This window comes from Palaemon carinicauda, chromosome 38 (assembly GCF_036898095.1).
Source record: "Palaemon carinicauda isolate YSFRI2023 chromosome 38, ASM3689809v2, whole genome shotgun sequence".
In the NCBI taxonomy this organism is placed as follows: Eukaryota; Metazoa; Arthropoda; class Malacostraca; order Decapoda; family Palaemonidae; genus Palaemon; species Palaemon carinicauda.
In genome coordinates, this window is record NC_090762.1 from 43,523,275 (window position 1) to 43,548,998 (window position 25,724).

General features: G+C 44.6%; 1 protein-coding gene across 1 annotated transcript in view; it reads left to right on the forward strand.

Annotated features, from left to right (window-relative positions):
* LOC137630306 (dynein axonemal heavy chain 5-like) overlaps nucleotides 1-25,724 on the forward strand; it is a 131,147-nt gene that overhangs the window by 59,788 nt on the left and 45,635 nt on the right. The window contains exons 8-10 of the mRNA XM_068361748.1: nucleotides 3,544-3,699; nucleotides 4,004-4,134; nucleotides 4,498-4,662. Coding sequence (XP_068217849.1) covers nucleotides 3,544-3,699; nucleotides 4,004-4,134; nucleotides 4,498-4,662 — 452 coding nt within the window. The remainder of the gene's footprint in view (nucleotides 1-3,543; nucleotides 3,700-4,003; nucleotides 4,135-4,497; nucleotides 4,663-25,724) is intronic.

Here is a 25,724-nt window from a genome sequence, read left to right on the forward strand (position 1 = left end):
GAACGCTTGGGAGCCATTTTACAGTAAGATTTAACAGAAAGTTCAACAAAAAGTTCGACTTAAAACAGTCGCACACAGCACAGATTAAAGTTCACAAACTTAACAACGTCTACTCAGCGATACGGCGTAAGAGAAAGTGGCCGCGAACAGAGGCTGGAAGCTGGAGATGCGGGCAAAACACCAATCACAGGCTAGATAACAAAACTTGAGTTCTGATTCGTCATCTATCAGCGCTTGAACCAATCACAACCCGTCTTATATGATGCGTAGGTTACCAATTCAAAGTACAAGATACCCCGCGTATACTGTACGTACAGTATTAATAATAATAATAATAAATAATGATAATACAGTAATAATAATAATGATAATAATAATAACAATAATAATTTTATTAACAACAACAATAATAATAATAACAATAATAATAATAGCTTTACGTATGCTATTTTATGCTTTTGTTGTAGGATGTGTGTCTCTCTCTCTCTTTTGTACGCTTATTCGAACTGTGATTTTTGCAACAAAGAATATTATTGGATGCAGTACTACGTACGTATACATACAAAAGATTCATGGAAAAGAAGCACATCCATTACATTTGTAGTACAGTAGTAGCCATCAGCAGCCTTACACCATTCTAATATGGTATGACTGCATCTGATTTGCGTTTCATGTTCGATTTAATTTTACTACGTACTGTATACAGTACTGAATTATCGTATGATCACATTCTCTTTTCGTGTTTTATTTCTTTCTGTGCTGAATTATATATCATATGTAATGCAATGAACAATCAGTAAGAGCAGATATTACTAATCACAGTATTATTGGAATTACAGGTAACGAAATATCGTATTTGGGGTCTTCAGATATCGCGGTATTTTCGGAATTTACGGAAAATCCGCGATATGTATATATATATGGGTTATGGAAAAAACCCGCGAAGTGGTGAATCCGCGATGGTCAAACCGCGAAGTAGCGAGGGTTCACTGTAGCTATAATTATCTTGAATGAAAGCAAATGAAGGGCATGGGGGGCCGGGTGCTTTAATTCTATATATATATATATATATATATATATATATATATATATATATATATATATATATATATATATATATATATATATATATATATATATATATATATATATATATATATATATATATATATATATATATATATATATATATATATATATATATATATATATATATATATATATATATATATATATATATATATATATATATCAAATACATGATAAAAACTATTCATATAAATGTCTTAAATATATTGAATGAAGGCAAATAGGGGACTCCGGGGGGCCCGGGGTGCTTAATAAATCATATATCAAATACATGATAAAAACTATTCATATAAATGCCTTAAATATATTGAATGAAGGCAAATAGGGGACCCCGGGGGGCCCGGGGTGCTTAATAAATCTTATATCAAATACATGATAAAACTATTCATATAAATGCCTTAAATATATTGAAGGAAAGCAAATAGGGGACCCCGGGGGCCCCAGGGTGCTTAATAAATCAAAATAACATCTATTTGATTGTAAAATTTAAATTAAATTAAGTCAAACCGTAATCGTGATCATATCAAAAGAAGGAAGGCAAGGTCGAGAACTAGGATCGTATATAATATATATATGTGACTAATATATAAAGGTAATCCAAGTAATAATGAGTAACGTTGGCTCCGGGGGCTCAACTAAACAACTCGACTGGATGGTAATGTATAAAAGCTACTTCCGGGGATCCCGTAATGTAAGTCTTTATATAAATATATATATCTATATGAGGTCTGTGAGGTGTGTGATACTAGAGAGGGGGAAGGGATCTTTAATGGGTCCGTGACGTGCGGGACTGAGAGGGAGTAGCACGCACAAAACTTAATAAAAAATATAACGTGACAAGGTACCGCTGACCGAGCAGAAAACTTCCCGCCGATCGTTGGCCAAACGAGCGATGGAAAGAAAACAACTACGACCGGGTAGAGTAGTGAAAAGAGTAAGTAATGTACATTAATGTATAATAATAGTAAGCCTCACAGATCAACGGGAACCGCCCGTGCAAAGAAAGCGGATGCCCCCGGGAGGGGTACATAGCGCTATAAAGTAACTCAAACTCGATCGGGAGAGAGAGAGGGAGGGAACCCTGGGGTGGGGTATCGGCGGGAGGGAGGCTACGAGTGGGGCGATAGCAGGTATACCAACCTGCCAGACCCACGATGATATGATCACGCGGAAAGACTAATAACACTATAAAACATAACACATGGTAAAATAAGATAGGAAGGCATACTGGATTATAAAAATAATAAAAATTAACTATACGTCAATCGTAAAACAAACGAGGGAGCAAACATGAGATCGGAGAAAACCCAAGCCTGACTGCGGCAGGGCTACCAACATAACATAGGGTCAGTGAAGTGCTAACAAAATGAAAACTAATATGTAATATCTGACTCATGAAAGCCCCTTGAGCTAATGCAAGCAAACGAATGACGTTAAAATGATAAGCAAGTCCGTGGCGTGCGAACGTAAATAATCCAAGTAATAATATATGTAGTGGAATAGAACGCTCGAAGGCGATCAGGCATGCCAACCTACCGAAAATACGCACACGTAAATGTAATAACTTATAATAATAGCAGGACAATATAAAAATTAATACGGTGTGTGAACCGTGGATATCCATAAAGTTCATAACGAGAAACAATCAGTATGGGGGACTCATTGAAAATCGTTAAGAACGAACGAGAGAGAGATAGGAGGGAGCCGGGCGCCATGAAACACCCATGCAAGGTCGTGAAAATTAAAGCTGTATAATATAAGCAAGAAAGGGCAAGGCCCCTCCAAAATCTCAAAATTCATAGATCTGGTACTTAACTTAGATGGAGTGACAGTAGAGTCCGATATCTTGAGGTAAATCCAGAAAAAAACCAGCGAAATTCACACACAAGGCAAAATACGGCTAGAAAGTTGCGTGCTATTAAATGAGTGACGTCACTGGTGTGGGTTCGCTAGTAGTAGTAGGATGTTGAACGGCACCTCGCTGTTCGGGGATATTGACAGGAGATATCTAAATGGTGCGAGGCCTCTGGATGTGATTTATTCAGCGCCCCAGTATTATACCGACACCTTATTAAGGTGAGCGAGCTGGGTTCAACCTAGCATTCCTATACAATTTTTCTCTGGTAAATTTATAGCAGTTTTTACCTTAGAAATGATGTTAAAGGAGCATTTCACTGGGCGGCACGGGTCGGAGCCCAGAAATATATATATATATATATATATATATACATATATATATATATATATATATATATATATATATATATATATATATATATATATATATATATATATATATATATATATATATATATATATATATATATATATATATATATATATGTGTGTGTGTGTGTGTGTGTGTGTAAATCTATGTGTATTCTTAGTGGTGTAAAAATATTGGTACATGACTGGTAATGAACAATAATTGGTAATAATTATTTAATTTTCCAGTCTCTGAATCAATCATGGAGGAACGAGTTATTTTAGCATCATCAGAAGAGGGCATAGATGAGATAAAGGGCTTGAGTGATGCCCAGGCAATCTTGACTCAACCAGATCAAGTTCAGGCCGTGGAGAGGACTGTCCTTACCTGGCTTAAGCAGATAGGTAATTAGTCTTGTTTTGATACTTAATTTTATATTTATTAAATTAGTGCATTTTATACCCAATGCTTTATGTTGGAAAAAGTTAATAATTCAAATTTCAGATTTACTTATTCTGCATCAGTATTGCTCTACTGTAGAAAATTGGCATATTTTTCATCTCCAAGATATACTGTACATAACATTGATAGCAATAGTACTATTACTGTATATCAGGTTTTTTGGGCCAATTTAACTACTTTACTTAAAGTAAGGTATCCTTCCCTAATTAAATTAAATGGATTTCTTCAATCAAATTTATAATTCAGAATCTGTCCTGATTGAAATGGAGCAATTACGCCAAGAAACAGATGATGCAGGACCCCAAGATGAACTTGAATATTGGAAGAGAAGAATGGCTAAATTCAAGTATCTTTCTGAGCAAATGGAAACAACACAGGTTTGTGAACCTTCCCTCGAGTGCGAGGGTTGTATTTTTTCAACTTTTTTTTCCAAGGGGTTTGAATTTTTTAAATTGACTTAGAGTGGTTTTTAGTTTTATGCAATTTCTAGCAGGAACATTACATGCAGTGATTGGCATGAGCAAGTTATTTAGAGTGATATTTGGGTAATTTGACTATAATGTATGAGATATTTATTTTATTCAGGTTGTGGTTCAAGTAATATTTAGTTCATTTAACTGTTAGTGTATTGAAAATTCGAAATAAAAAAAAAAAAAACTGCAAATCATAGAACATAGAAGATATTTACTATAAGTATTTGCACTGCCTACCATAAATTTTGTTCATCTTGCTATGCCCAGGTTCGAGGAGCGATTCTCGTGTTGCAATTGGCAAGATCCAAAACCTTGAAGCTCTGGAAGGATGCTGATGCCAGGGTCACCCACAATTTAGCAGAGGCGAAGGATAACGTCAAGTTTGTTTATGCCATTGAGGAGTATTGTCATCCTCTATATCTTAATGACCCTGTAAGTTTTGAAGTGATATCAGAAATTACTTCTCAATATTTGGTTCTTAGAAATTTTAGTAACCCATGCTTTCATTTAAATACATTAGTTTAAATTTTGAAATTATTACAGATTTGTCTTATTAGCAGGTTGGTACTTAATTTTTAATGTAAAGTTTCAGTTGTTTTTCATACATCTAAATGTTCCTGTTAAGTATTTGTTACATCTTTTCCTTATGTCTTGATTGCTGTAAGCACTTGTTTATAATTCGTAGTCAATTCCATCCCCCAATTCTTAATAATCTATTTTGTACATATTGCAATTTTTTTTTTCTAAGTTTTTGGTACAGCAAATTTTTACCCTGAATTTAGGCTGAAAATTGCATCCTTGACTAAATTAAGTCTTTTCAGTACTTGTATGACCAATTGGTTCTTCTTCCAGATTCTTTTAATTTATTCATGGGAGTTAATGTGCCAAAAGTATCAGTAAATCACCATAAATAAATCTCCTGTATGTATCACATTAGTCTACTGCTTAGTACTTTTTTTATACTTTGCAACACTTCTGGTTTACAATTCAAGGGCATAAAATAACTGGTTTTAGAATGTAGTGAACAATTAGGTTAAAAGTTTAAAACATTTTTAGAAAATCAAGAAATAATTTATACGTCAAGATTGTATTTAAGCTTTAGTACACAAACAGGAATGATCAGAAAAATAAAATTTGACCGTGTACTTTTGAATTGCCATACTTCTTGGCTAATACAATTATTCTTATTTTGATATATACATATATCTCTATATATAAATACATATATATACTCACTCATATACACACACATAACACACACACACACACACACACACATATATATATATATATATATATATATATATATATATATATATATATATATATATATATATAAATATATATATATATATATATATATATATATATATATATATATATATATATATATATATATATATATATATATATTTGGGCTCAAGCCATGACGTCCTGATGGAAGGTTCCTTCAGTAGCTTCCTAGGGTATATTTAACCACAGTGGATATTCCCAGAGAATTAAACTAAAGGTTATCACAGAATTCTAACTTCTGGTGCGAGTACCCTAAAGGTTTCCCTCTAGGATATCGTATATCAACAGGGGACGCATGTATTAACACGCCACATAGCTATCTACACCCCATATAGAGTTAACACTTCGATATGGAAAGGTGGCTGAGTAACTGAGGAGCCGTTCCACAGTTACTCTCATCCGTGGCTGCTTTTGGCACTCGAGACGTAAACAAACGGGCGCCATTGCTAAATGTCGTCACGTCCGTCCTCATCCTTTCGTCTGTAGCTTCTTTGCTAAGTCGGATTTTCTCCAAGTGCTTTCTTTATCAGCTTACATCGCCGTTATGTCGCTAGCTACAGCCTCGCCTTCTTCTGGAAAGTTGAGTACCAGGTCCCAGTATTGTTTAAATAACCTCTAGCCGTAAAGTAACTTCTACTTTTTGTAAAATATTGTGTTTTGTGGCAGAGCTGTGCCGATACCGGACGCGCCATTTTATGGTGCTGCTGTTCATGTTGCATGCTTTATTTAGTTAGCCAGAACAGCCTTCTCCGGTTATTTAACTAATTAATATTATTAGTTATTTAGTCTTCATAGCTAGGGAATCTTTATATTGTGTTTTAGCGCTCTTCAGACTCGGTCGCTCTTCGACCCCATACTAGATCGCCAGCTTAGCCCCTAGGCTGGACAGCCTAGTGCAAGTTTTCATGCATGATATACCAGTGTTCCTAAGTTAAGTTATGAAGATTGTGGCATTATTAAACATACTATTTACTGTGATGTAAGTGTTTTCGCCTTCGGGGACCATATAAGGGACAGTGTTGATTGTGTATCATCCCCTCCTAACCTAATGTAGGAACCCTTGTATGCTCCCTATTCCCCCTGCCTGTGGGCATTCCCTCTGTGTGGACTTGCTTTCCCTTCTATATAGGGGAATCTCGTCTACAACCAGAGTATTTATCGCTTCTCTGCCTACCCTAAGGGAATGACCCCCCCTTAGAGTCGTGCCTGAGATATTAGGAAGGGCCCTGCCCTTCCTCAGTTGCACTTGGTTGGGTTACTCCTTCCTCCCTGCAACTAGCGATGTGTCTTTCAGGCTTTCCTAGTCTAGGAGTTCGTCCTCCTACTCTAGGAGTTCGTCCTCCTACTCTAGGTTAAGCTCTGGGGGTAGACTCTGTCTTATTATAGTTTGGGACGGTACATTAGTACCGTTCTCGATCTGGGCTACCTATCCTAGGTTAGGGAGCATTCTCCTTTACCTTGGTGGCCGTTCTCATGCAGAGTCTCCTCTTTAGAAAGACCCATTCTTCTCCCTCTCCACCTATCCCTTTGGTGTAGGCTTGCCTACACACCTCTGTCCTTAGTCCTACAACTCCTCCTTTGGGTGGAGTGGTAGGGCTAACTGTTCTCCTGCTAGCTGGCCGCTCTGGTACACTTACCCTTAATAGCGTCCTATAGGGGTGGTTGCCGGCGGCGGTCCTACTGGCGGCAGATTCCCCCTCTTTGAGTGCCCTCTATCCCTCCCTTGGGTTACCACAGGCACCCGGCCACCTGCCGGCTCCCTGCCGCCGGATGTTAGGAGTATCCACTCCTATCATGAGTGCATTCTCTCCGGAGAGATGCCGGAGTGGTATAGGATCTTGCCCCTTCCATCCCTCCTTACCTTTCTCTCTTTCTATCCTGGTGCCGGTCCCTTGCCGTCTCTACTGCCGGCGATAACCGCCACTACCTCAGGTGACATTCTTTCATAAGATGACTCCCCCCTCTAAGACATCAGCCTTCCATGTGCCGGAGGCTGCCGCCTTCCGTTTACATACCGCCGACGTCCCACCCCTCATTTTACCTAGTAACAGCCGGCCGACTTTCGGAGTCTTCCGCCTGCATGCCGGCATTGATTGCCGGCAATCTAGGTATATAACCATATACTTATCTATCATATGAATTGATCCAAGACTCACCATACCGTCAGCCTTCGGCTGCCGGAGCCGCCGCCCCCTGCCGACGACCTGCCGCAGTGCCGGCGGTCGCCACTATGGTATTATCCTTATAGATACTCAGTGTGTCTGCCTTGATGCCTTCCACCTTGCAGGACCGGCCTCCGGTGTGCCGTCGGTCTGCCGGCACCCTCATGAGATGTTAGGGGACATGTACCCCTTCCCTGGCTGCCGGAAACATGCCGACAGTCAATATGCTGCAGCCAGATGGCTTGGCCACTTCCACGTAGGTATTGTCTTACCATCCAAGATTGTGGCTATGCTGTTTGATTGCACATTACAATAATTCCAGCATACTCTGTGTATCTTAGTGCAGTCGATTGCCGGAACCTACATTTAATAAGGGGTTTATCCTATTTCCCCTCTCCCCCAGGGATCTGAGTGGTCTCAGACCCTATTACACTCTGTGGACAATTCCTGTTAAAAGCCTAGCTTGGCTCATCCATAAGGATTTCCCTCATTGTAACCTTCGGGTACAAAGGAATTGTCTACGGATAAGGTTACGGTAACCGGCTGGGCGGGATTCACAAGTATGTGTCTATCTACTTCCTTTCCCGCTCATTAATCTTAAGCATTAATATGTTATTATAATTAAGTTATTCTTAATTTTAGATTAAGTTATCCTTAATTTTAGAGTAATGAAAGTCATTCTTATGCCTTCCATGTACTCATGATCTCTTTCTTTTACAGGAGGAGTACTTGAAGTGCGAGAGCAACTTCTGCGGAGTGAAGCGCCCGGACTTCTACGGGCACAAGGCGTGCCGGACCCATGCCCCCTGCGCCGCCAAGAAAGGCGACCTGAAGTATTGGGACCCGCAGAACTGTACAGTCTGCAAAAGTCTTCTTGTCGAGGTGTTCGACGATCCTCCTTCTGCGGAGGCAAGGGACATTGCTAGGGAGAAGCTACGCAAATGGGTGCGTGGCTTCCAGAAGAACGCCATTGGACCGTACCTTCCCAACGAAGACTTGAAGGCCTTACTTTTCCCAAAAGCATCCAAAGATTCAGTGGTTCCCCGTGATCAGATTCCCACCGTCCAGATCAAGGTTGAACCTGATGTAGTCATGGCACAGTCCATGCGTGAGTGCCATCTTGATTCCGACAACGTGGAACGTATGTCGGAAGTATCTGAAGAGACGGAGAAGAACCTCATGGGCGAGGAACTCGACTATGAGGAAGATCAGGTGGAATACCCTGATTCGGAGACCGAGGTTGCTCCTGCTCCCCCAGCAACTCCTGCATCGTCCTAAGAACCTGTTCCTTCAACTTCTTCCACCCCGTACCCTCTTCCATCGGCCACTCAAGAGGTCTTCAAGGTGCTTGAAGCCCTCGTGGAAAAGAAGCTACGAGAATCTCAGGAACAATTCCGGACGACTCTCGTCAGCTTCAAGCAACCGAAAAGGATTCCGGTTAAGGACCTCCCCACCTGCTCGGAAGCTAACCCATGGAGATACGCCGAGCATATGCCAATTACAACTGGCAAGATTTACATTAGTGAAAGGGTTGGCTCTATCTTGCTGGAAGAAGTGGAGTTCTTCCCAAATTTCGAGGCTTATCCGGACTGTTATGTCCGGCTCAGGTCCGAACCAGCCTCAAAGGAGGAGACCGAACCAAAAGAAGTTATTGTGTTCGATCTCGCTAAGGCCCAAGCTATGTTAGCTCAGGCAGTGAAGAGTAGGGGTTTCACTAACTCCAAGATGCCGGCGCTTAGCAAAAGGCATCCAACCTTTGTTGCGCCAAATTCTGCGACCTTCCCCTTCATCGAAAAGGCCTTCACAGCGGTCATAAAGGCAGTGGAGGAAGGGAAACCTTGTCCTGCACTGGAGGAGTGCAGACCCTTCTCCATTACTCTTCCCCCCGATGATAGGCACTGGAAAGACATCCAGTCGACCTTCATGGTAGGAAAACAGGAGCCTGATGTAGCCGGTTGTCAATTCAATGAGGACCTCCCAAGGCTGAACGATCACCTCCTTCGTAGGGAACAGGATACGAAGGAGAGACTCGCCGCTTCGCTGTCAATTCAGGTACAGCTCAAACTCATGGCCGGGGATACCAGAGTCCCGGACTTTTATATGATCCTCGCTAAGTCGCACCTGGCGACTGTAACCAAGGACCTATATAGCTTCACTAGGGCTCGCAGAGCCTGTTGTGAATTCGTTTTTGCGAACGCAACAGAGAAAAACGAACCCCGGAGGCTGATTTCTTCCAATATCTGAGGAAAGTATCTCTTCCCATCTACCTTGGTGAAAGAGATAGGGGACAAAGCTGCCACGGAGAATAGGAACCTTCTCCATAAGTGGGGCATGTCCCGCAAGAGGAAGTCCTCTCAGGATGATGGCCCTCAGCCTAAGAGGAAAGCTTCAAAGCCCAGACCCCAGCAACGTCAATAGAGACAACAGTTTCCGGGTCCCGCTACTCCCCAAGGTGGCAAACCCTCGGGACACCAGACGCAATGATGTGCTTCCGGTGGGAGGAAGACTCCGCCAATTCTAGGATCGTTGGACCTTCGATCTCTGGGCACACAGCATCGTCAAGAAGGAACTGGGCTGGAGCTGGACTCAACCACCCCCAACCTTCCAGCAATTCTTCCAACAGTCAACCCCCCTCCTGGAAGAATATGTCCTGGAACTCTTGAACAAGAAGGTGATCAGGAGGGTAAAGTCAACCAGGTTCCAAGGGAGATTCTTTTTCATTCCCAAGAAAGACTCTTGACAAACTCAGAGTCATTCTAGACTTATCCCCTCTCAACAAGTTCATTGCGAACAACAAATTCAAGATGCTGACTCTGCAACAAATAAGGACCCTTCTGCCTCAAAGAGCCTACACGGTCTCCATAGACCTGGCGGATGCCTACTGGCACATTCCAATGAGTCATTACGCTTCTTCCTACCTAGGATTTCGACTCCAAAGGAAAAGTTATGCCTTCAGGGCCATGCCCTTCGGGCTCAACGTGGCTCCACGGATCTTCACCAAGCTGGCAGACGCAATCGTCCAACAGCTACGTCTTCAGGGCGTCCAAGTGATGGCCTACCTAGACGACTGGTTAGTCTGGTCGACATTGCCCGAAGATTGTGTGAGAGCCTGCAATAAAGTCACCCAGTTCCTAGAGCATCTGGGCTTCAAGATAAACGCCGAGAAATCTCGCCTCTCTCCAGCTCAGAAGTTCCAATGGTTTGGAATCCATTGGGATCTTCAGTCACACCGCCTTTCCATCCCACAGAATAAAAGGATACCAGGGTCTGTCAGAAGGCTTCTAAAATCCAAACGGATCTCAAAAACGACAACAGGAACAAGTCCTCGGCTCTCTACAGTTCGCCTCTGTGACAAACCCAGTGCTTCGTGCACAGCTAAAGGATGCCGCGGGAGTCTGGAGACGTTTCGCATCCATCGCTCAAAGAGATCTCAAGAGACGGCTTCCAAACAGACTTCGCTTACTCTTAAAGCCGTGGTCAGAAGCAAAGGCCCTGAAAAGGTCCATCCCTCTTCAACACCCGCCGCCATCGATCAACATCCACACGGACGCTTCACTGGAGGGTTGGGGAGGTCACTCCCACCAACAACAGGTTTAAGGAACATGGTCTCCCCTATTCAAGACGTTTCACATCAACATCTTGGAGGCCATGGCGGTTCTTCTCACCCTGAAGAAACTCTCCCCGCCTCCCTCGATCCACATTCGTCTGACTCTGGACAACTCGGTGGTAGTCAGATGTCTCAATCGTCAGGGCTCGAGATTGCCCCAGATAAATCAGGTACTTCTTCTGATCTTTCGTTTGGCAGAAAGGAAGAAATGGCACCTGTCTGCAGTTCACCTACGAGGATTCCGCAACGTGACAAGCCCAATGCAGTAGAGTCGGAATGGTCTCTAGACGCAAGGTCATTCTCCTTCATCTCTCACCAAGTCCCGGAACTTCAGATCGGTCTCTTCGCGATGAGCGACAACAATCAACTTCCTCGATATGTGGCCCCGTACGAGGACCCCAAGGCAGAAGCAGTGGATGCCATGTCACTGGATTGGAACAGATGGTCCAGGATATACCTGTTCCCCCCTCCCAACCTTCTGCTGAAAATCCTCTCCAAACTGAGAACCTTCAAAGGGACAGCGGCCCTAGTGGCTCCCAAGTGGCCCCGGAGCAATTGGTACCCCCTGGTCCTGGAGCTGCAGCCCACGCTGATTCCCCTACCGGGTCCAGTTCTCTCACAACAAGTACAGAAGTCGACTGTCTTCGCTTCATCACTGAAAGTCAGGGACCTTCATCTCATGATTTTCTCTCCTTAGCCGCAAAGAAAAGGTTTGGGATCTCGAAGAAAAGCTTAGACTTCCTCGAGGAATACAAGACTGAATCTACCAGACGGCAATACGAATCTTCCTGGAGAAAATGGGTCTCATTCGTCAAGGCAAAAAATCCTACGGAAATCACCATTGATTTTTATATGTCCTTCTTCATTCACCTTCATGGACAAGGCTTAGCGGCCAACACGATTTCCACCTGCAAATTGGCCTTGACTAGACCACTCCTATATGCCTTCCAGATTGATCTGTCCAGTGATATCTTCAATAAACTGCCAAAGGCATGCGCTAGACTACGCCCAGCACCCCCACCAAAACCTATCTCCTGGTCCTTGGACAAGGTGCTCCATTTTGCTTCTAGCCTGGACAACGATTCGTGCCCTCTGAAAGACTTGACTCAAAAAGTTATCTTCCTTTTTGCTCTCGCCTCAGGAGCCCGAGTCAGTGAAATAGTGGCATTATCAAGAGAAGAGGGTCATATCCTGTTCGCAGACACAGGAGAGCTTACCCTCATCCCCGATCCAACGTTTCTCGCTAAGAACGAACTACCCACCAAGAGATGGGGCCCTTGGAGAATCTGCCCCCTGAAGGAAGATGTCTCTCTATGCCTAGTGGAGAGTCTTAAGGTCTATCTTCGAAGAACTTCAGACTTCGGTGGAGGACAACTCTTCAAAGGAGAAACATCGGGTAGCAACCTGTCACCGAAACAACTAAGAGCGAAAATCACCTACTTCATTCGCAGAGCGGATCCTGACAGTACACCCGCAGGTCACGATCCTAGAAAAGTCGCTTCTTCTCTGAACTTCTTCCAGAGTATGGATTTCGAAAGCCTCAAGAGCTTTACAGGCTGGAAATCATCGCGCGTTTTCTTCAAGCACTACGCAAAACAAGTGCACGAAGTAAAGCATTTCGTGGTAGCCGCAGGTTGTGTTATGAAACCTGCTGTTTAACTCTGCATAGAACAGTGAGTTACTTGGGACTTTAACTCTACTGGTGCCTGTGTTGACCCTTTTGTGATACATAATGATTTAATGGATACTTAGTGTTTCTAATAGACTGTTCCTACCAAGGTGAAATGTCATAGACTTTACATTAGTGCCACATGCCCTAGGGCATGATGTGTTTTCTTTGAAAGAGACTGGCGTTCCTCTGGAACTTGTGTTTCTAAAAAGTAAATTTTCTTTTCAGAATCAAGATTAAAGTCTTTATTTGCTATGTACATTATTCTTTTATTATTGTAAATAAACTCTATATTCATTATTGTAATTATTGCCATAATGATCTGCAATCTTAGAAATAAAATGTCTATTTTATTCCATGTGCGTCTCTCTTCGCTCCTATTCTTTATCAAGAAATATACGATTGTTATAGTTTCATTTACCCCCTTTTCCCTGAAGAACGAGAAAAATAATATAAGTAATTATGTTATATGCTCACTCACGCCTTGATAATATTCCTATTCGAATATTAACCTTCTTCCTGTCTCCGAGACCAGATCGATCTCTCCAGGGGGAGTAGTAAATGTTATTTACTTACCTTTGCTTGATAATATTCCTACCCGAATATTAACCTTCGTCTTGTCTCCGAGTCCAGTGTGAACTCTCCGCAGGGTGAGTAGCTCTTCAATGATCGCTTTGAGATGTTCCTATTGTCCACCAGGACTTCCCTGCCAGGGGGGGCAGGAAGCTAGTTTATCATAGAATCTCTGGTAAGGTCCTGTTCTATAATACTGTTCGAAGTCCTTGGTACTTGGATTAAAAAGGGGAAAAATTCCATTATACATTAATTCTCTGGTACACTTCCATCAGGACGTCATGGCTTGAGCCCAAAAAAAGGATTTTGAGCGAAGCAAAAAATCTATTTTTGGGTGAGATAGCCATGACGTCTTGATGGACCCTCCCGTCTATTCTAGTTCAGCCTTTCAGGCCCCTCCCTGACCTGCTGTATCATGGAGATTAGCAGAAGCTGAGGTCAGGATGAGGACGGACGTGACGTCATTTAGCAATGGCGCCCGTTTGTTTACGTCTTGAGTACCAAAGGCAGCCATGGATGAGAGTAACTGTGGAACGGCTCCTCAGTTACTCAGCCACCTTTCCATATCGAAGTGTTAACTCTATATGGGGTGTAGATAGCTATGTGGCATATTAATACATGCGTCCCCTGTTGATATACGATATCCTAGAGGGAAACCTTTAGGGTACTCGCACCAGAAGTTAGAATTCTGTGATAACCTTTAGTTTAATTCTCTGGGAATATCCACTGTAGTTAAATATACCCTAGGAAGCTACTGAAGGAACCTTCCATCAGGACGTCATGGTCATTTCACCCAAAAATAGATTTTTCGCTTTGCTCAAAATCTGTTTTATATATATATATATATATATATATATATATATATATATATATATATATATATATATATATATATATATATATATTTTTGGGCTCAAGCCATGGCGTCCTGATGGAAGGATCCTTTTTGGTAGCTTCCTTGGGTAAATAACTACTAAGATATTCCCAGAGAATTTAACCACAGGTTATCACAGAATTCTAACTTCTGGAGCGAGTATCCTAAAGGTTTCCCTTTTAAGACATCGTATATCAACAGGGGACGCATGTATTAACGCGCCACATAGCTATCTACACCCCGAACAGAGTTAATGCTTCGGTGTGTAAAGGCGGAGAATAGCTGGGAGCCGTTCCATAGCTAATCTCATCCGTGGCTACTTTTGGTACTCGAGACGTAAACAAACGGGCGCCATTGCTTAAATGACGTCACGTCCGTCTTCATCCTTTGTACAGTAGCTCGCCTTACTTAGACGGATTTTCCCTGTGCTAACTTTATCGTCTTGCATCTTTATCATGTCGCTACCTTCGGCCTCGCCTTCTTCTGGAAAGTTGAGTACAAGGTTCCAGTATTGTTTAGTTAAGCTCTGACCGTAAAGTAAATATTACTTTTCGAGATAATTGTTGTTTTGTGGCAGAGCTGTGCCTCTACCGGACCCGCCATTTTATGGCGTCGTTGTTGTTCTGCATGCCTTATTTAGCTAGCCACAACAACGCTTCCGGCCTTATTTACTAATCGATAATATTAGTTTATTTAGTCTTCATAGCTAGGAACTTTTATATCGTGTTTTGACGCTTTTTTACCGGTCATCGATTGACCCCATACCAGTTGGCTACTATAGCCCCCAGGCCAGAGCGCCTATATTAGTGTTCATGCATGATTTTATCAGTGATCCTAGGCTTACTTATGAAGATAGTGGCATTATTTTACAATACTATTGACTGTGATGCAAGTGTTTTCGCCGTCAGGGACCATATAAGGGATATGTTAGTTAGTGTACCTTCCTAACCTAACCTACATGCAGGACCCCTATATGCTTCCTTCATCCCCCTGCCCTTGGGCATTCCCTCTGTGTAGCCTTGCTCCCCCTACCACGTAAGGGGATCAAGCTCTTATCAGAGTATGTTATCGCCTCTCTGTCCTCCCTAAGGGAATGAACCCCCCTTAGGGTTGCGCCTGAGAGTGAGGAACGGCTAGTCTTTCCTCTATTGCTAGGACTAAGTCTACGACTTTCCTGCGATAGCGATATGTCTTCTATCCTTCCTAGTTCAGGACGTACATCCCTGCTCTAGGTTAGGTTTTGGAAGGGTCATTCTGTTCCTTGCTGAAACTGTACCCATGCACTGTTTCAGTCAGGCTGCCTTACCTTAGGTTAGGGAGTGTCCTCCCTTCCTTAGTGGCCGCTCTGGTACAGAACCCCTTCCATGGAAGACTCTTCTCTTCTCCCCTCCCCACTTATCTCTTGTATAGCCTAGCCTATACTTAGGTTAGTCTATACCCATCTGTCCCCTGTCCTACAACTCCTCCTTAGGGTGGAGTGATAGGGCTACCTTGAGCTTCTGTGTACAGTCCGCTCTGGTACATATACCCTTCATAGTGTCCTATGGGGTTAGCCACTGGATGTGTTCTGTATGCAGGGGTCTTCCCCCCCCCCCTTTGGGTGTCCCCTAGCCCTCCCTTGGGCTACCCTAGCTCCCGGTCCTCTGCGGCCCCTGCTTCTGGGTGATAGAGCCAGCCTCTATCATGGGTACACCCTCTCAGGGAGGATGTCTGGGAGTCCATGGCTGGACCCCTTACATCCCTCCCTCTGTCTCTTTCACTTTCTGGGTGCCGGTCCCTTGCCGCCTCCACTGTCGGCGATACCCACCTCCTACCTTGGTGACTCACCCCATTCCCCCATGGCCGCCAGTCCTCCGTGTGCCGGGGGACTGCCGCCTGCCGCCGGCTTCCAGCCGATGGCTCTCCCCCTTCCTCCTAGCTTGGCCGTCCGCCCGCCGGCCGGTCCCCGGAGTGCCGGCATCCACTGCCGGCAACCCGGTTCTGCTATAACCATCCTTGTTCCTGTCACCAATCTGGCAACCTCCGGCTGCCGGAGCCGCCGCTCCCTCTGCCGGCATGCCGCCGCTGTGCCGGCGGCCGCCACCCTGGTATTACTCCTGACTTATATTGTCTGTCCTAATGCCAGAAACTCTGCTGGAGCGGCCTCCGGCGTGCCGGAGGTCTGCCGGAACCTTCCGGAGGCGTCAAGACGACTTGCACCCCCTTCTACTAGCTATCATCTAATACTGATAGCCCTACACTGCAACCAGATGGCCTGTTTACGTTAATGGATCAGTACCTTAGTACTGTTCTACTGGTAATCATGCTGTCTTTTTGCATTCTTCAGATTTCCAGCATGCTGCGTGTATCTTAGCGCGGCTGGTTGCCGGAAGCAGTTACCCTTTGGGATCCTTTAGCCCCCTAATTTGGGACTGAGTGGCCTCAGTCCCAAACTTATCCTTGACAATTCCCATGGAATTCCATTGCCCTATGGACTTCTACTGGAATTCTATCCTGCGCCTTCGGCCACCTCGGATTATCCAAGGATGAAGCTTACGGTAACCAGCCGGGCGGGATGCACGGAGTATCCACTGGATGTGTTCTGTATGCAGGGGTCTTCCCCCCCCCCCTTTGGGTGTCCCCTAGCCCTCCCTTGGGCTACCCTAGCTCCCGGTCCTCTGCGGCCCCTGCTTCTGGGTATTACTCCTGACTTATATTGTCTGTCCTAATGCCAGAAACTCTGCTGGAGCGGCCTCCGGCGTGCCGGAGGTCTGCCGGAACCATCCGGAGGCGTCAAGACGACTTGCACCCCCTTCTACTAGCTATCATCTAATACTGATAGCCCTACACTGCAACCAGATGGCCTGTTTACGTTAATGGATCAGTACCTTAGTACTGTTCTACTGGTAATCATGCTGTCTTTTTGCATTCTTCAGATTTCCAGCATGCTGCGTGTATCTTAGCGCGGCTGGTTGCCGGAAGCAGTTACCCTTTGGGATCCTTTAGCCCCCTAATTTGGGACTGAGTGGCCTCAGTCCCAAACTTATCCTTGACAATTCCCATGGAATTCCATTGCCCTATGGACTTCTACTGGAATTCTATCCTGCGCCTTCGGCCACCTCGGATTATCCAAGGATGAAGCTTACGGTAACCAGCCGGGCGGGATGCATGGAGTATGTTTCTTTACTATCTCAATCCTCTGTGCATCACACCCTTTATCAAGTTAAAATTAATGATTAATATTAACTTAGTTTAAGAGCCATTCTTATGACTCCCCCCATACTCATTTTCTCTTTCTTCCACAGGAGGAGCAGATGAAGTGTGACTTCGACTTCTGCGCTGTGAAACGCCCGCACTTCTACGGGCATACGGCTTGCAGGACTCACGCCCCTTGTGCTAACAAGAAAGGGGATTTGAGATTCTGGGACCCGCTGAACTGTACGGTCTGCCAGGCTCACCTAGTGGATGCCTTCCATAACCCTCCCTCAGCGGAGGTCAGGGACACTTCTCGGGATAAGCTACGCAAGTGGGTGCGTGGCTTCCAGAAGAATGCCACCTGACCGTACCTGGCCACTGAAGAAATGAGGTCCCTTTTGTTCCCAAAGGCCTCCCCTGATTCTGTGGTGCCCAAGGATTTGATCCCCACTGTCCAAATTACGGTGGAACCAGATGTAGTCATGGCCCAGTCCATGCACGAGTGCCACCTGGATTCCGAGGATGACGAACACATGTAGGATATTTCGGAGGGCACGGAGAAGACCCTTATGGCTCAAGGTGCTGAAGATGATGAGGACCAGATGGAATACACCGAGTCGGAGCAAGAGGTCGCTCCTCCTTCCATCACCGCCCCTACTCCTACACCGACGGAAGTGTCTCTCCCGTCTACCTCCGCTACCCTGGAACCCATGCCATCCGCCCAAGAGATGTTCCGGATGATCAAAGCCATCATGGACGACAGGCTGAAAGAAAATCAGGAGTTCATCAGGTCCATGATAGGATCCAAAGAACCGAAGAAGATCTCGGTTAAGAATCTCCCCGCTTGCTCACATGCCAACCCATGGAGGTATGCTGAGCATATGGTTATCGCGACCGGCAGGATCTTCGTCAGCGACAAGATCGGCACGGTCCCCCTGGACGACGTGGAGTTCTTCCCAAACTTCGAGGCCTACCCGGACTGTTACATCCGGCTTCGCTCTGAACCTGCCTCTAAAGAAGAGACCGAACCAAAAGAGGAGATAGTGTTCGATCTCGCGAAGGCCCAGGCTATGCTAGCCAATACGTTTAAAAGTAGGGGTTTTACCTGCTCTAAGCTTCCGGCCCTGAGCAAGAAGCACCCTACCTACGTCGCACCCGAGGATGCAGTCCTTCCATTCATGGAAAAGGCCTTCGCTGCGTGCCTCAAGGCTGTGGAAGAGGGAAAAGCCTGCCCTGCACTGGAGGAGTGCAGACCCTTCTCCATAGTGACTCCCCCCGACGCTCGACACTGGAAGGACATCCAGCATACTTTCGTGGTGGGAAAGCTAGATCCTGACGTCGCCGGACGTCAGTTTAATGAAGACCTCCCGAAACTCAACGATCACCTCCTTCGTCGGGAACAAGATACGAAGGAGAGGCTCGCAGCATCCATGTCCCACCAGGTCCAACTTGACATCATGGCCTGTGACACCAGAGTACCAGACCACTACATGGTACTTGCCAAATCCCACATGGCAACCCTGGTGAAGGATATGTACCACTTCATGAAGGCTCGGAGAGCCTGTCGTGAATTCGTGTTCGCAGGTGCCACTGTGAAACATGAACCCCGGAGGCTGATTTCCTCCAACATCTGGGGTAAACACCTCTTTCCTTCTGACCTTGGGAAGGAGATCACCGACAAAGCCGCCACGGAGAATAGGAACCTTCTCCACAAGTGGGGCATGTCAAAAAAGAGGAAATCCTCTCAGGACGACGGACCTCAACCTAAGAGGAAATCTTCCAAACAGAAACCCCAGCAGCATCAACCAAGACGACAGTTTCCGGGACCCGCTACTTCCCAAGTGGCAGCTCAGCCACAGCAGACCTTTCAGCTGGTCACCCAACCGGTCTTGTCACAGTCACCGGTTTTCACCCCTGCTTTCGAGCAACAGACGACTACCTTTTGTCCCAAAGGTAGAGGCTCAAGCAGAGGTGCAGGCAGAGACGCGTCTCGCCGTCCCTCCAGAGGCAGAGGAGGAAAGGGAGCTAGCGGCCGAGGCAGTAAGCCCTCGGGACACCAGAAGCAATGAAGTGCTTCCGGTGGGAGGAAGACTCCGCCAATTCCAGGATCGTTGGACCTTCGATCCCTGGGCACACAGCATTATCAAGAAGGGTCTAGGCTGGAGTTGGACTCAACCACCCCCAACCTTCCAGCAATTCTTCCAACAATCAACCCCCCTTCTGGAAGAATATGTCCTAGATCTCTTGAACAAGAAGGTGATAAGGAAGGTAAAGTCCACCAGGTTCCAAGGGAGACTGTTTTGTGTCCCCAAGAAAGACTCCGACAAACTCAGAGTCATTCTGGACTTATCCCCCCTCAACAAGTTCATAGCGAACGACAAGTTCAAGATGCTGCCTCTTCAACAGATAAGGACCCTTCTGCCTCGAGGTTCTTACATGGTCTCCATAGACCTGGCGGATGCCTACTGGCACGTTCCAATGAACCATCACGCTTCCTCCTACCTAGGATTTCGACTCCAAAGGAAAAGCTACGCCTTCAGGGCTATGCCCTTCGGCCTCAATGTGGCCCCTCGGATCTTCACAAAGCTGGCGGACGCCATAGTACAACAGCTCCGCCTCCGAGACGTCCAGGTGATGGCCTACCTCGACGATTGGCTAGTCTGGGCTCCATCGCCCGAGGATTGTTTAAATTCCTGCAGCAAAGTCACCCAGTACCTAGAACACCTGGGATTCAAGATAAACGTGAAGAAATCTCGCCTCTCTCCAGCTCAGAAGTTCCAATGGTTAGGAATCCAATGGAACCTTCAGTCACACCGCCTTTCCATTCCCCAGAAGAAAAGGAAGGAAATAGCAGGGTCTGTCAAGCGACTACTGAAATCCAAGCGGATCTCAAGACGCCAGCAGGAACGAGTTCTAGGCTCTCTACAGTTCGCCTCAGTAACAAACCCAGTGCTTCGTGCACAGCTAAAGGATGCTGCGGGAGTCTGGATACGTTCTGCATCCATCGCTCGAAGAGACCTCAAGAGACGGCTCCCAAACAGACTTCGACTTCTCCTCAAGCCGTGGTCGGAAGCAAAGGCCCTGAAAAGGTCCATTCCTCTTCAACACCCACCTCCATCACTCAACATCCACACGGACGCTTCGCTGGAGGGTTGGGGAGGTCACTCCCACCAAAAACAGGCTCAAGGCACATGGTCTCCCCTGTTCAAGACGTTTCACATCAACATCTTGGAGGCCACGGCGGTCCTTCTAACTCTGAAGAAACTCTCCCCGCCTCCCTCGATCCATATTCGTCTAACCCTAGACAACTCGGTGGTAGTTCGATGTCTCAATCGCCAAGGCTCAAGATCGCCCCAGATAAATCAGGTGCTTCTCCCAATCTTCCGTCTGGCAGAGAAGAAGAAATGGCACCTGTCTGCAGTTCACCTACAAGGATTCCGCAACATGACAGCGGATGCTCTATCTCGGACAAACCCGATAGAGTCGGAATGGTCTCTAGACGCAAGATCATTCTCCTTCATCTCTCACCAAGTCCCAGAACTTCAGATAGATCTCTTCGCAACGAGCGACAACAATCAACTTCCTCGGTACGTGGCCCCGTACGAGGACCCCAAGGCAGAAGCAGTGGATGCCATGTCACTGGACTGGAACAGATGGTCCAAGATCTACCTGTTCCCTCCCACCAACCTTCTGCTGAAAGTCCTCTCCAAGCTGAGAACCTTCAAAGGGACAGCGGCCCTAGTGGCTCCCAAGTGGCCCCGGAGCAACTGGTACCCCCTGGTCCTGGAGCTGCAGCCCAAGCTGATCCCTCTCCCGGGCCCAGTTCTCTCCCAACAAGTACAGAAGTCGACTGTCTTCGCTTCATCATCGAAAATCAAGGACCTTCATCTCATGATTTTCTCTCCCTAGCCGCAAAGAAGAGGTTTGGGATCTCGAAGAAAAGTCTAGACTTCCTCGAGGAATACAAGACCGAATCCACAAGACGGCAATACGAATCATCTTGGAGAAAATGGGTCTCTTTCGTCAAGACAAAAAATCCTAAGGAAATCACAATTGATTTCTGCATGTCCTTCTTCATTCACCTTCATGGACAGGGATTAGCAGCCAATACGATTTCAACTTGCAAATCGGCCTTGACTAGACCACTATTGTATGCCTTCCAAATTGATCTGTCCAGCGACATCTTCAATAAACTGCCGAAAGCATGCGCTCGTCTACGCCCAGCACCCCCACCGAAACCGATCTCCTGGTCATTGGACAAGGTGCTCCATTTCGCCTCCAACTTGGATAATGATTCATGCCCTCTCAAGGATCTGACTCAGAAAGTTATATTTCTCTTTGCTCTTGCCTCAGGAGCCCGAGTCAGCGAAATAGTGGCATTGTCAAGAGAAGAGGATCATATCCTGTTTACTGATTCAGGAGACATTACCCTCTCCCCGGATCCGACGTTTCTCGCCAAAAACGAATTATCCACCAAAAGATGGGGCCCCTGGAGAATATGGCCCCTGAAGGAAGATGCCTCCCTATGCCCAGTAGAGAGCCTCAAGGTCTATCTTCGCAGGACTTCGAACTTTGGTGGAGGCCAACTCTTCAAAGGAGAAACATCGGGCAGCAACCTGTCACTGAAACAACTAAGAGCGAAAATCACCTACTTCATTCGCAGAGCGGATCCCGACAGTACACCCGCCGGTCACGATCCTAGAAAAGTTGCATCGTCTCTGAATTTCTTTCAGAGTATGGACTTTGAAAGCCTTAAAAGCTTCACAGGCTGGAAGTCCTCGCGTGTTTTCTTCAAACATTATGCGAAACAAGTGCACGAAGTCAAACATTTTGTGGTAGCCGCAGGTAGTGTTATGAAACCTGCACCTAACTCTGCATAGAACAGCGAGTTACTTGGGACTCTAACTCTTCGGGTGCCTATGTTGACCCTCGAGCGATACATAGTGATGTCGAAAACACTTAGTGCTTTCTTATAACTGTTCTTATCCCAGGTGAAATGTCATAGTCGTCACACAAGTGCCGCATGCTTAGAGCATGATGTGTTTTAATTAAAGACTGACGTTCCTCGAGAACGAGTGCCTATTAATAAATTTGAAATTCCCTTTCAGATTCAAGAGCAAGTCTTTATTACTATGTACATTATAATTTACTGTAAATTAACTTTACTTATTGCTGCAATTCATTTAATTTCTGCAACTGTGAAATAAAATTCCTATTTTATTACTTGTGCGTCTCAATCCGCTCCTACTTACTATGAAATACATGCCTGTCATAGTTTTATTATCAGCTTCCCTATGGTTCATGGAGATTTTAAGGTCCTAACCCTTATTATATATTCACTCTTACAACGTAATATTCCAATACGAATACTTACTCTTCATACCCTGGAGACGAAACTAACCTTCTCAGCACACAGTGTCCAACCACCACTTGTCTGCCTTCCAGAATGTTCCGATACGAATGCCAACTATTCAGTCTCGTCTCCAAGTTCTTCAGGTTCTTCTAACAAGGTGAATAGCCCTTCGATAACCACTTTGATCTCGGCATGGCCCGTGGGAACTTCAATGCCAAGGGGGGCAGGAAGATTCTTCCCTACGGTTCTTTTATTAAGATTACTATGCTATATTGTTCAAAGCCCTTGGCACTTACCAATAGGGGAAAATCTACCATGATACATTGATTCTCTGGTATTCTTCCATCAGGACGCCATGGCTTGAGCCCAAAAAACGGATTTTGAGCGAAGCGAAAAATCTATTTTTGGGTGAGATAGCCATGGCGTCCTGATGGACCCTCCCTGCTACTTCGTCCAGTTTTTAGGTACCACCCTGCTCTGCTGTATCATGGTGATCGGCAAGCAACTGGCTTCAGGATGAAGATGGACGTGACGTCATTAAAGCAATGGCGCCCGTTTGTTTACGTCTCGAGTACCAAAAGTAGCCACGGATGAGATTAGCTATGGAACGGCTCCCAGCTATTCTCCGCCTTTACACACCGAAGCATTAACTCTGTTCGGGGTGTAGATAGCTATGTGGCGTGTTAATACATGCGTCCCCTGTTGATATGCGATGTCTTAAAAGGGAACCTTTAGGATACTCGCTCCAGAAGTTAGAATTCTGTGATAACCTGGGGTTAAATTCTCTGGGAATATCTTGGTAGTTATTTACCCAAGGAAGCTACCAAAAAGGAACCTTCCATCAGGACGCCATGGCTATCTCACCCAAAAATAGATTTTTCGCTTCGCTCAAAATCCGTTATACATATATATATATATATATATATATATATATATATATATATATATATATATATATATATATATATATATATATATATGTAAATATATATATATATATATATATATATATATATATATATATATATATATATATATATATATATATATATATATGTATATATATATGCATATATATATATATATATATATATATATATATATATATATATATATATATATATATATATGTATATATATATATATATATATATATATATATATATATATATATATATATATATATATATATATATATATATAACGGATTTTGAGCGAAGCGAAAAATCTATTTTTGGGTAAGATGGCCATGTCGTCCTGATGGAAGTTCCTTTAGGGTAGCTTCCTAGGGTATATTACAACTACGGCGATATTCCCAGAGAATTTACCTTAAGGTACCCAGAATTCTAACTCCTGGAGCGAGTATCCCTAAAAAAGACCTTAGGGATATCGTAAATATCAGCGGACGTATTCTTGACACGCCACATAGCAATCTATACCCCGAATAGAGTTAACACTTCGTAGGGGTCAAATGGCAAGAAAACGAAAACGATAAGAAAAAAGGGGAGAGCCGTTCGTAAGGCATCTCTCCTCCCCGTTTCGTAAGCATGCCCTGCGCCGCTCGCGGCACCATCTGTATTCCTTGTAGCGATACACGAGGTGCTACAGATACTGTATGTAGGGAGGTTTTTTTTTTTTTTTTTTTTTTTTTTTTTTTTTTTTTTTTTTTTTTTTGAAAAGGGACAGGGCAGTCCATCAGGACGACGTGGCCATCTTACCCAAAAATAGATTTTTCGCTTCGCTCAAAATCCGTTTTTTGGGCTCAAGCCATGTCGTCCTGATGGAAGTATACCAGAGCATTACTGTATCTGTGGGTTCTCAATACGTGCCGTACTCCTCAGTAATGTTTTTTAGTCAGCTCGACTGAAAGACCTAAGATGTTACCGTTATACATCTTTTCACTAATCATAAACCATGAAAGCGCTTCCTGCCCCCTACAGGGAGGAGTCCTACTAGACTCTAGAAACGAACGAAGAGTACATATACCTATGTATGACTCACTCGCAAGCCGATACAATATAGTGGTCTTACTCTATATGAAGTAAAGCATAGTCCTTACGGAACTACAGCATCCAGGGAAATACCGACCAGCCCCCTGGTCGAAGTAGAATTGGACAAAAGGTTATATCTGCGTAGGATTAAACTTGCTGCCGCTACCGTCCTCTGAGAAGGATGGAGCCCTTTATGCTAAGGAAAGTATAAACCAGTGCAACAAGGCTTGCATTAAGGAACAGGCTATTATAGATATCCCCGATTAATATACATAGGCTGAATGCTCAATAATTGAAAGGAAATCAATATAGGTGAAGGAGACGCAAGGTTCCCTAGAACAAGTTTATTGATTAACAATAAATAGACATGGTTACCACAATTATATACATATGATAGGTGGATGACCAACAATTTGCACAAGTACTGTAGTACATGGATATATGGTTATCTGAAAGAAAAACAATCAGGTTACTTTTCACATACCAAGGTATCAAAGTTAAAAGTCCATGTTACTAGCCACTGACATTAGCGTCAGAAACGCTCGGCACACCTGTCTGTACTTGTGCTACAATCACCATAACGCCGGAACAGTCATTGTGGGCTCCCAGAGCCTTCACTTCTAGTTATAGCAACGCATATAACTATACACTCACCCGAGAATCAAAGTCCCAATTAAATCCACTGTTCCTCGCAGAGTTAAACAACAGGGTTAACGACGCAACCAACTGCTACCACAGACCTCTTTAGCTGCTCCACTTGCTTAGCATAGTGGCGAAAGAATACCCTGGAAGACTTCC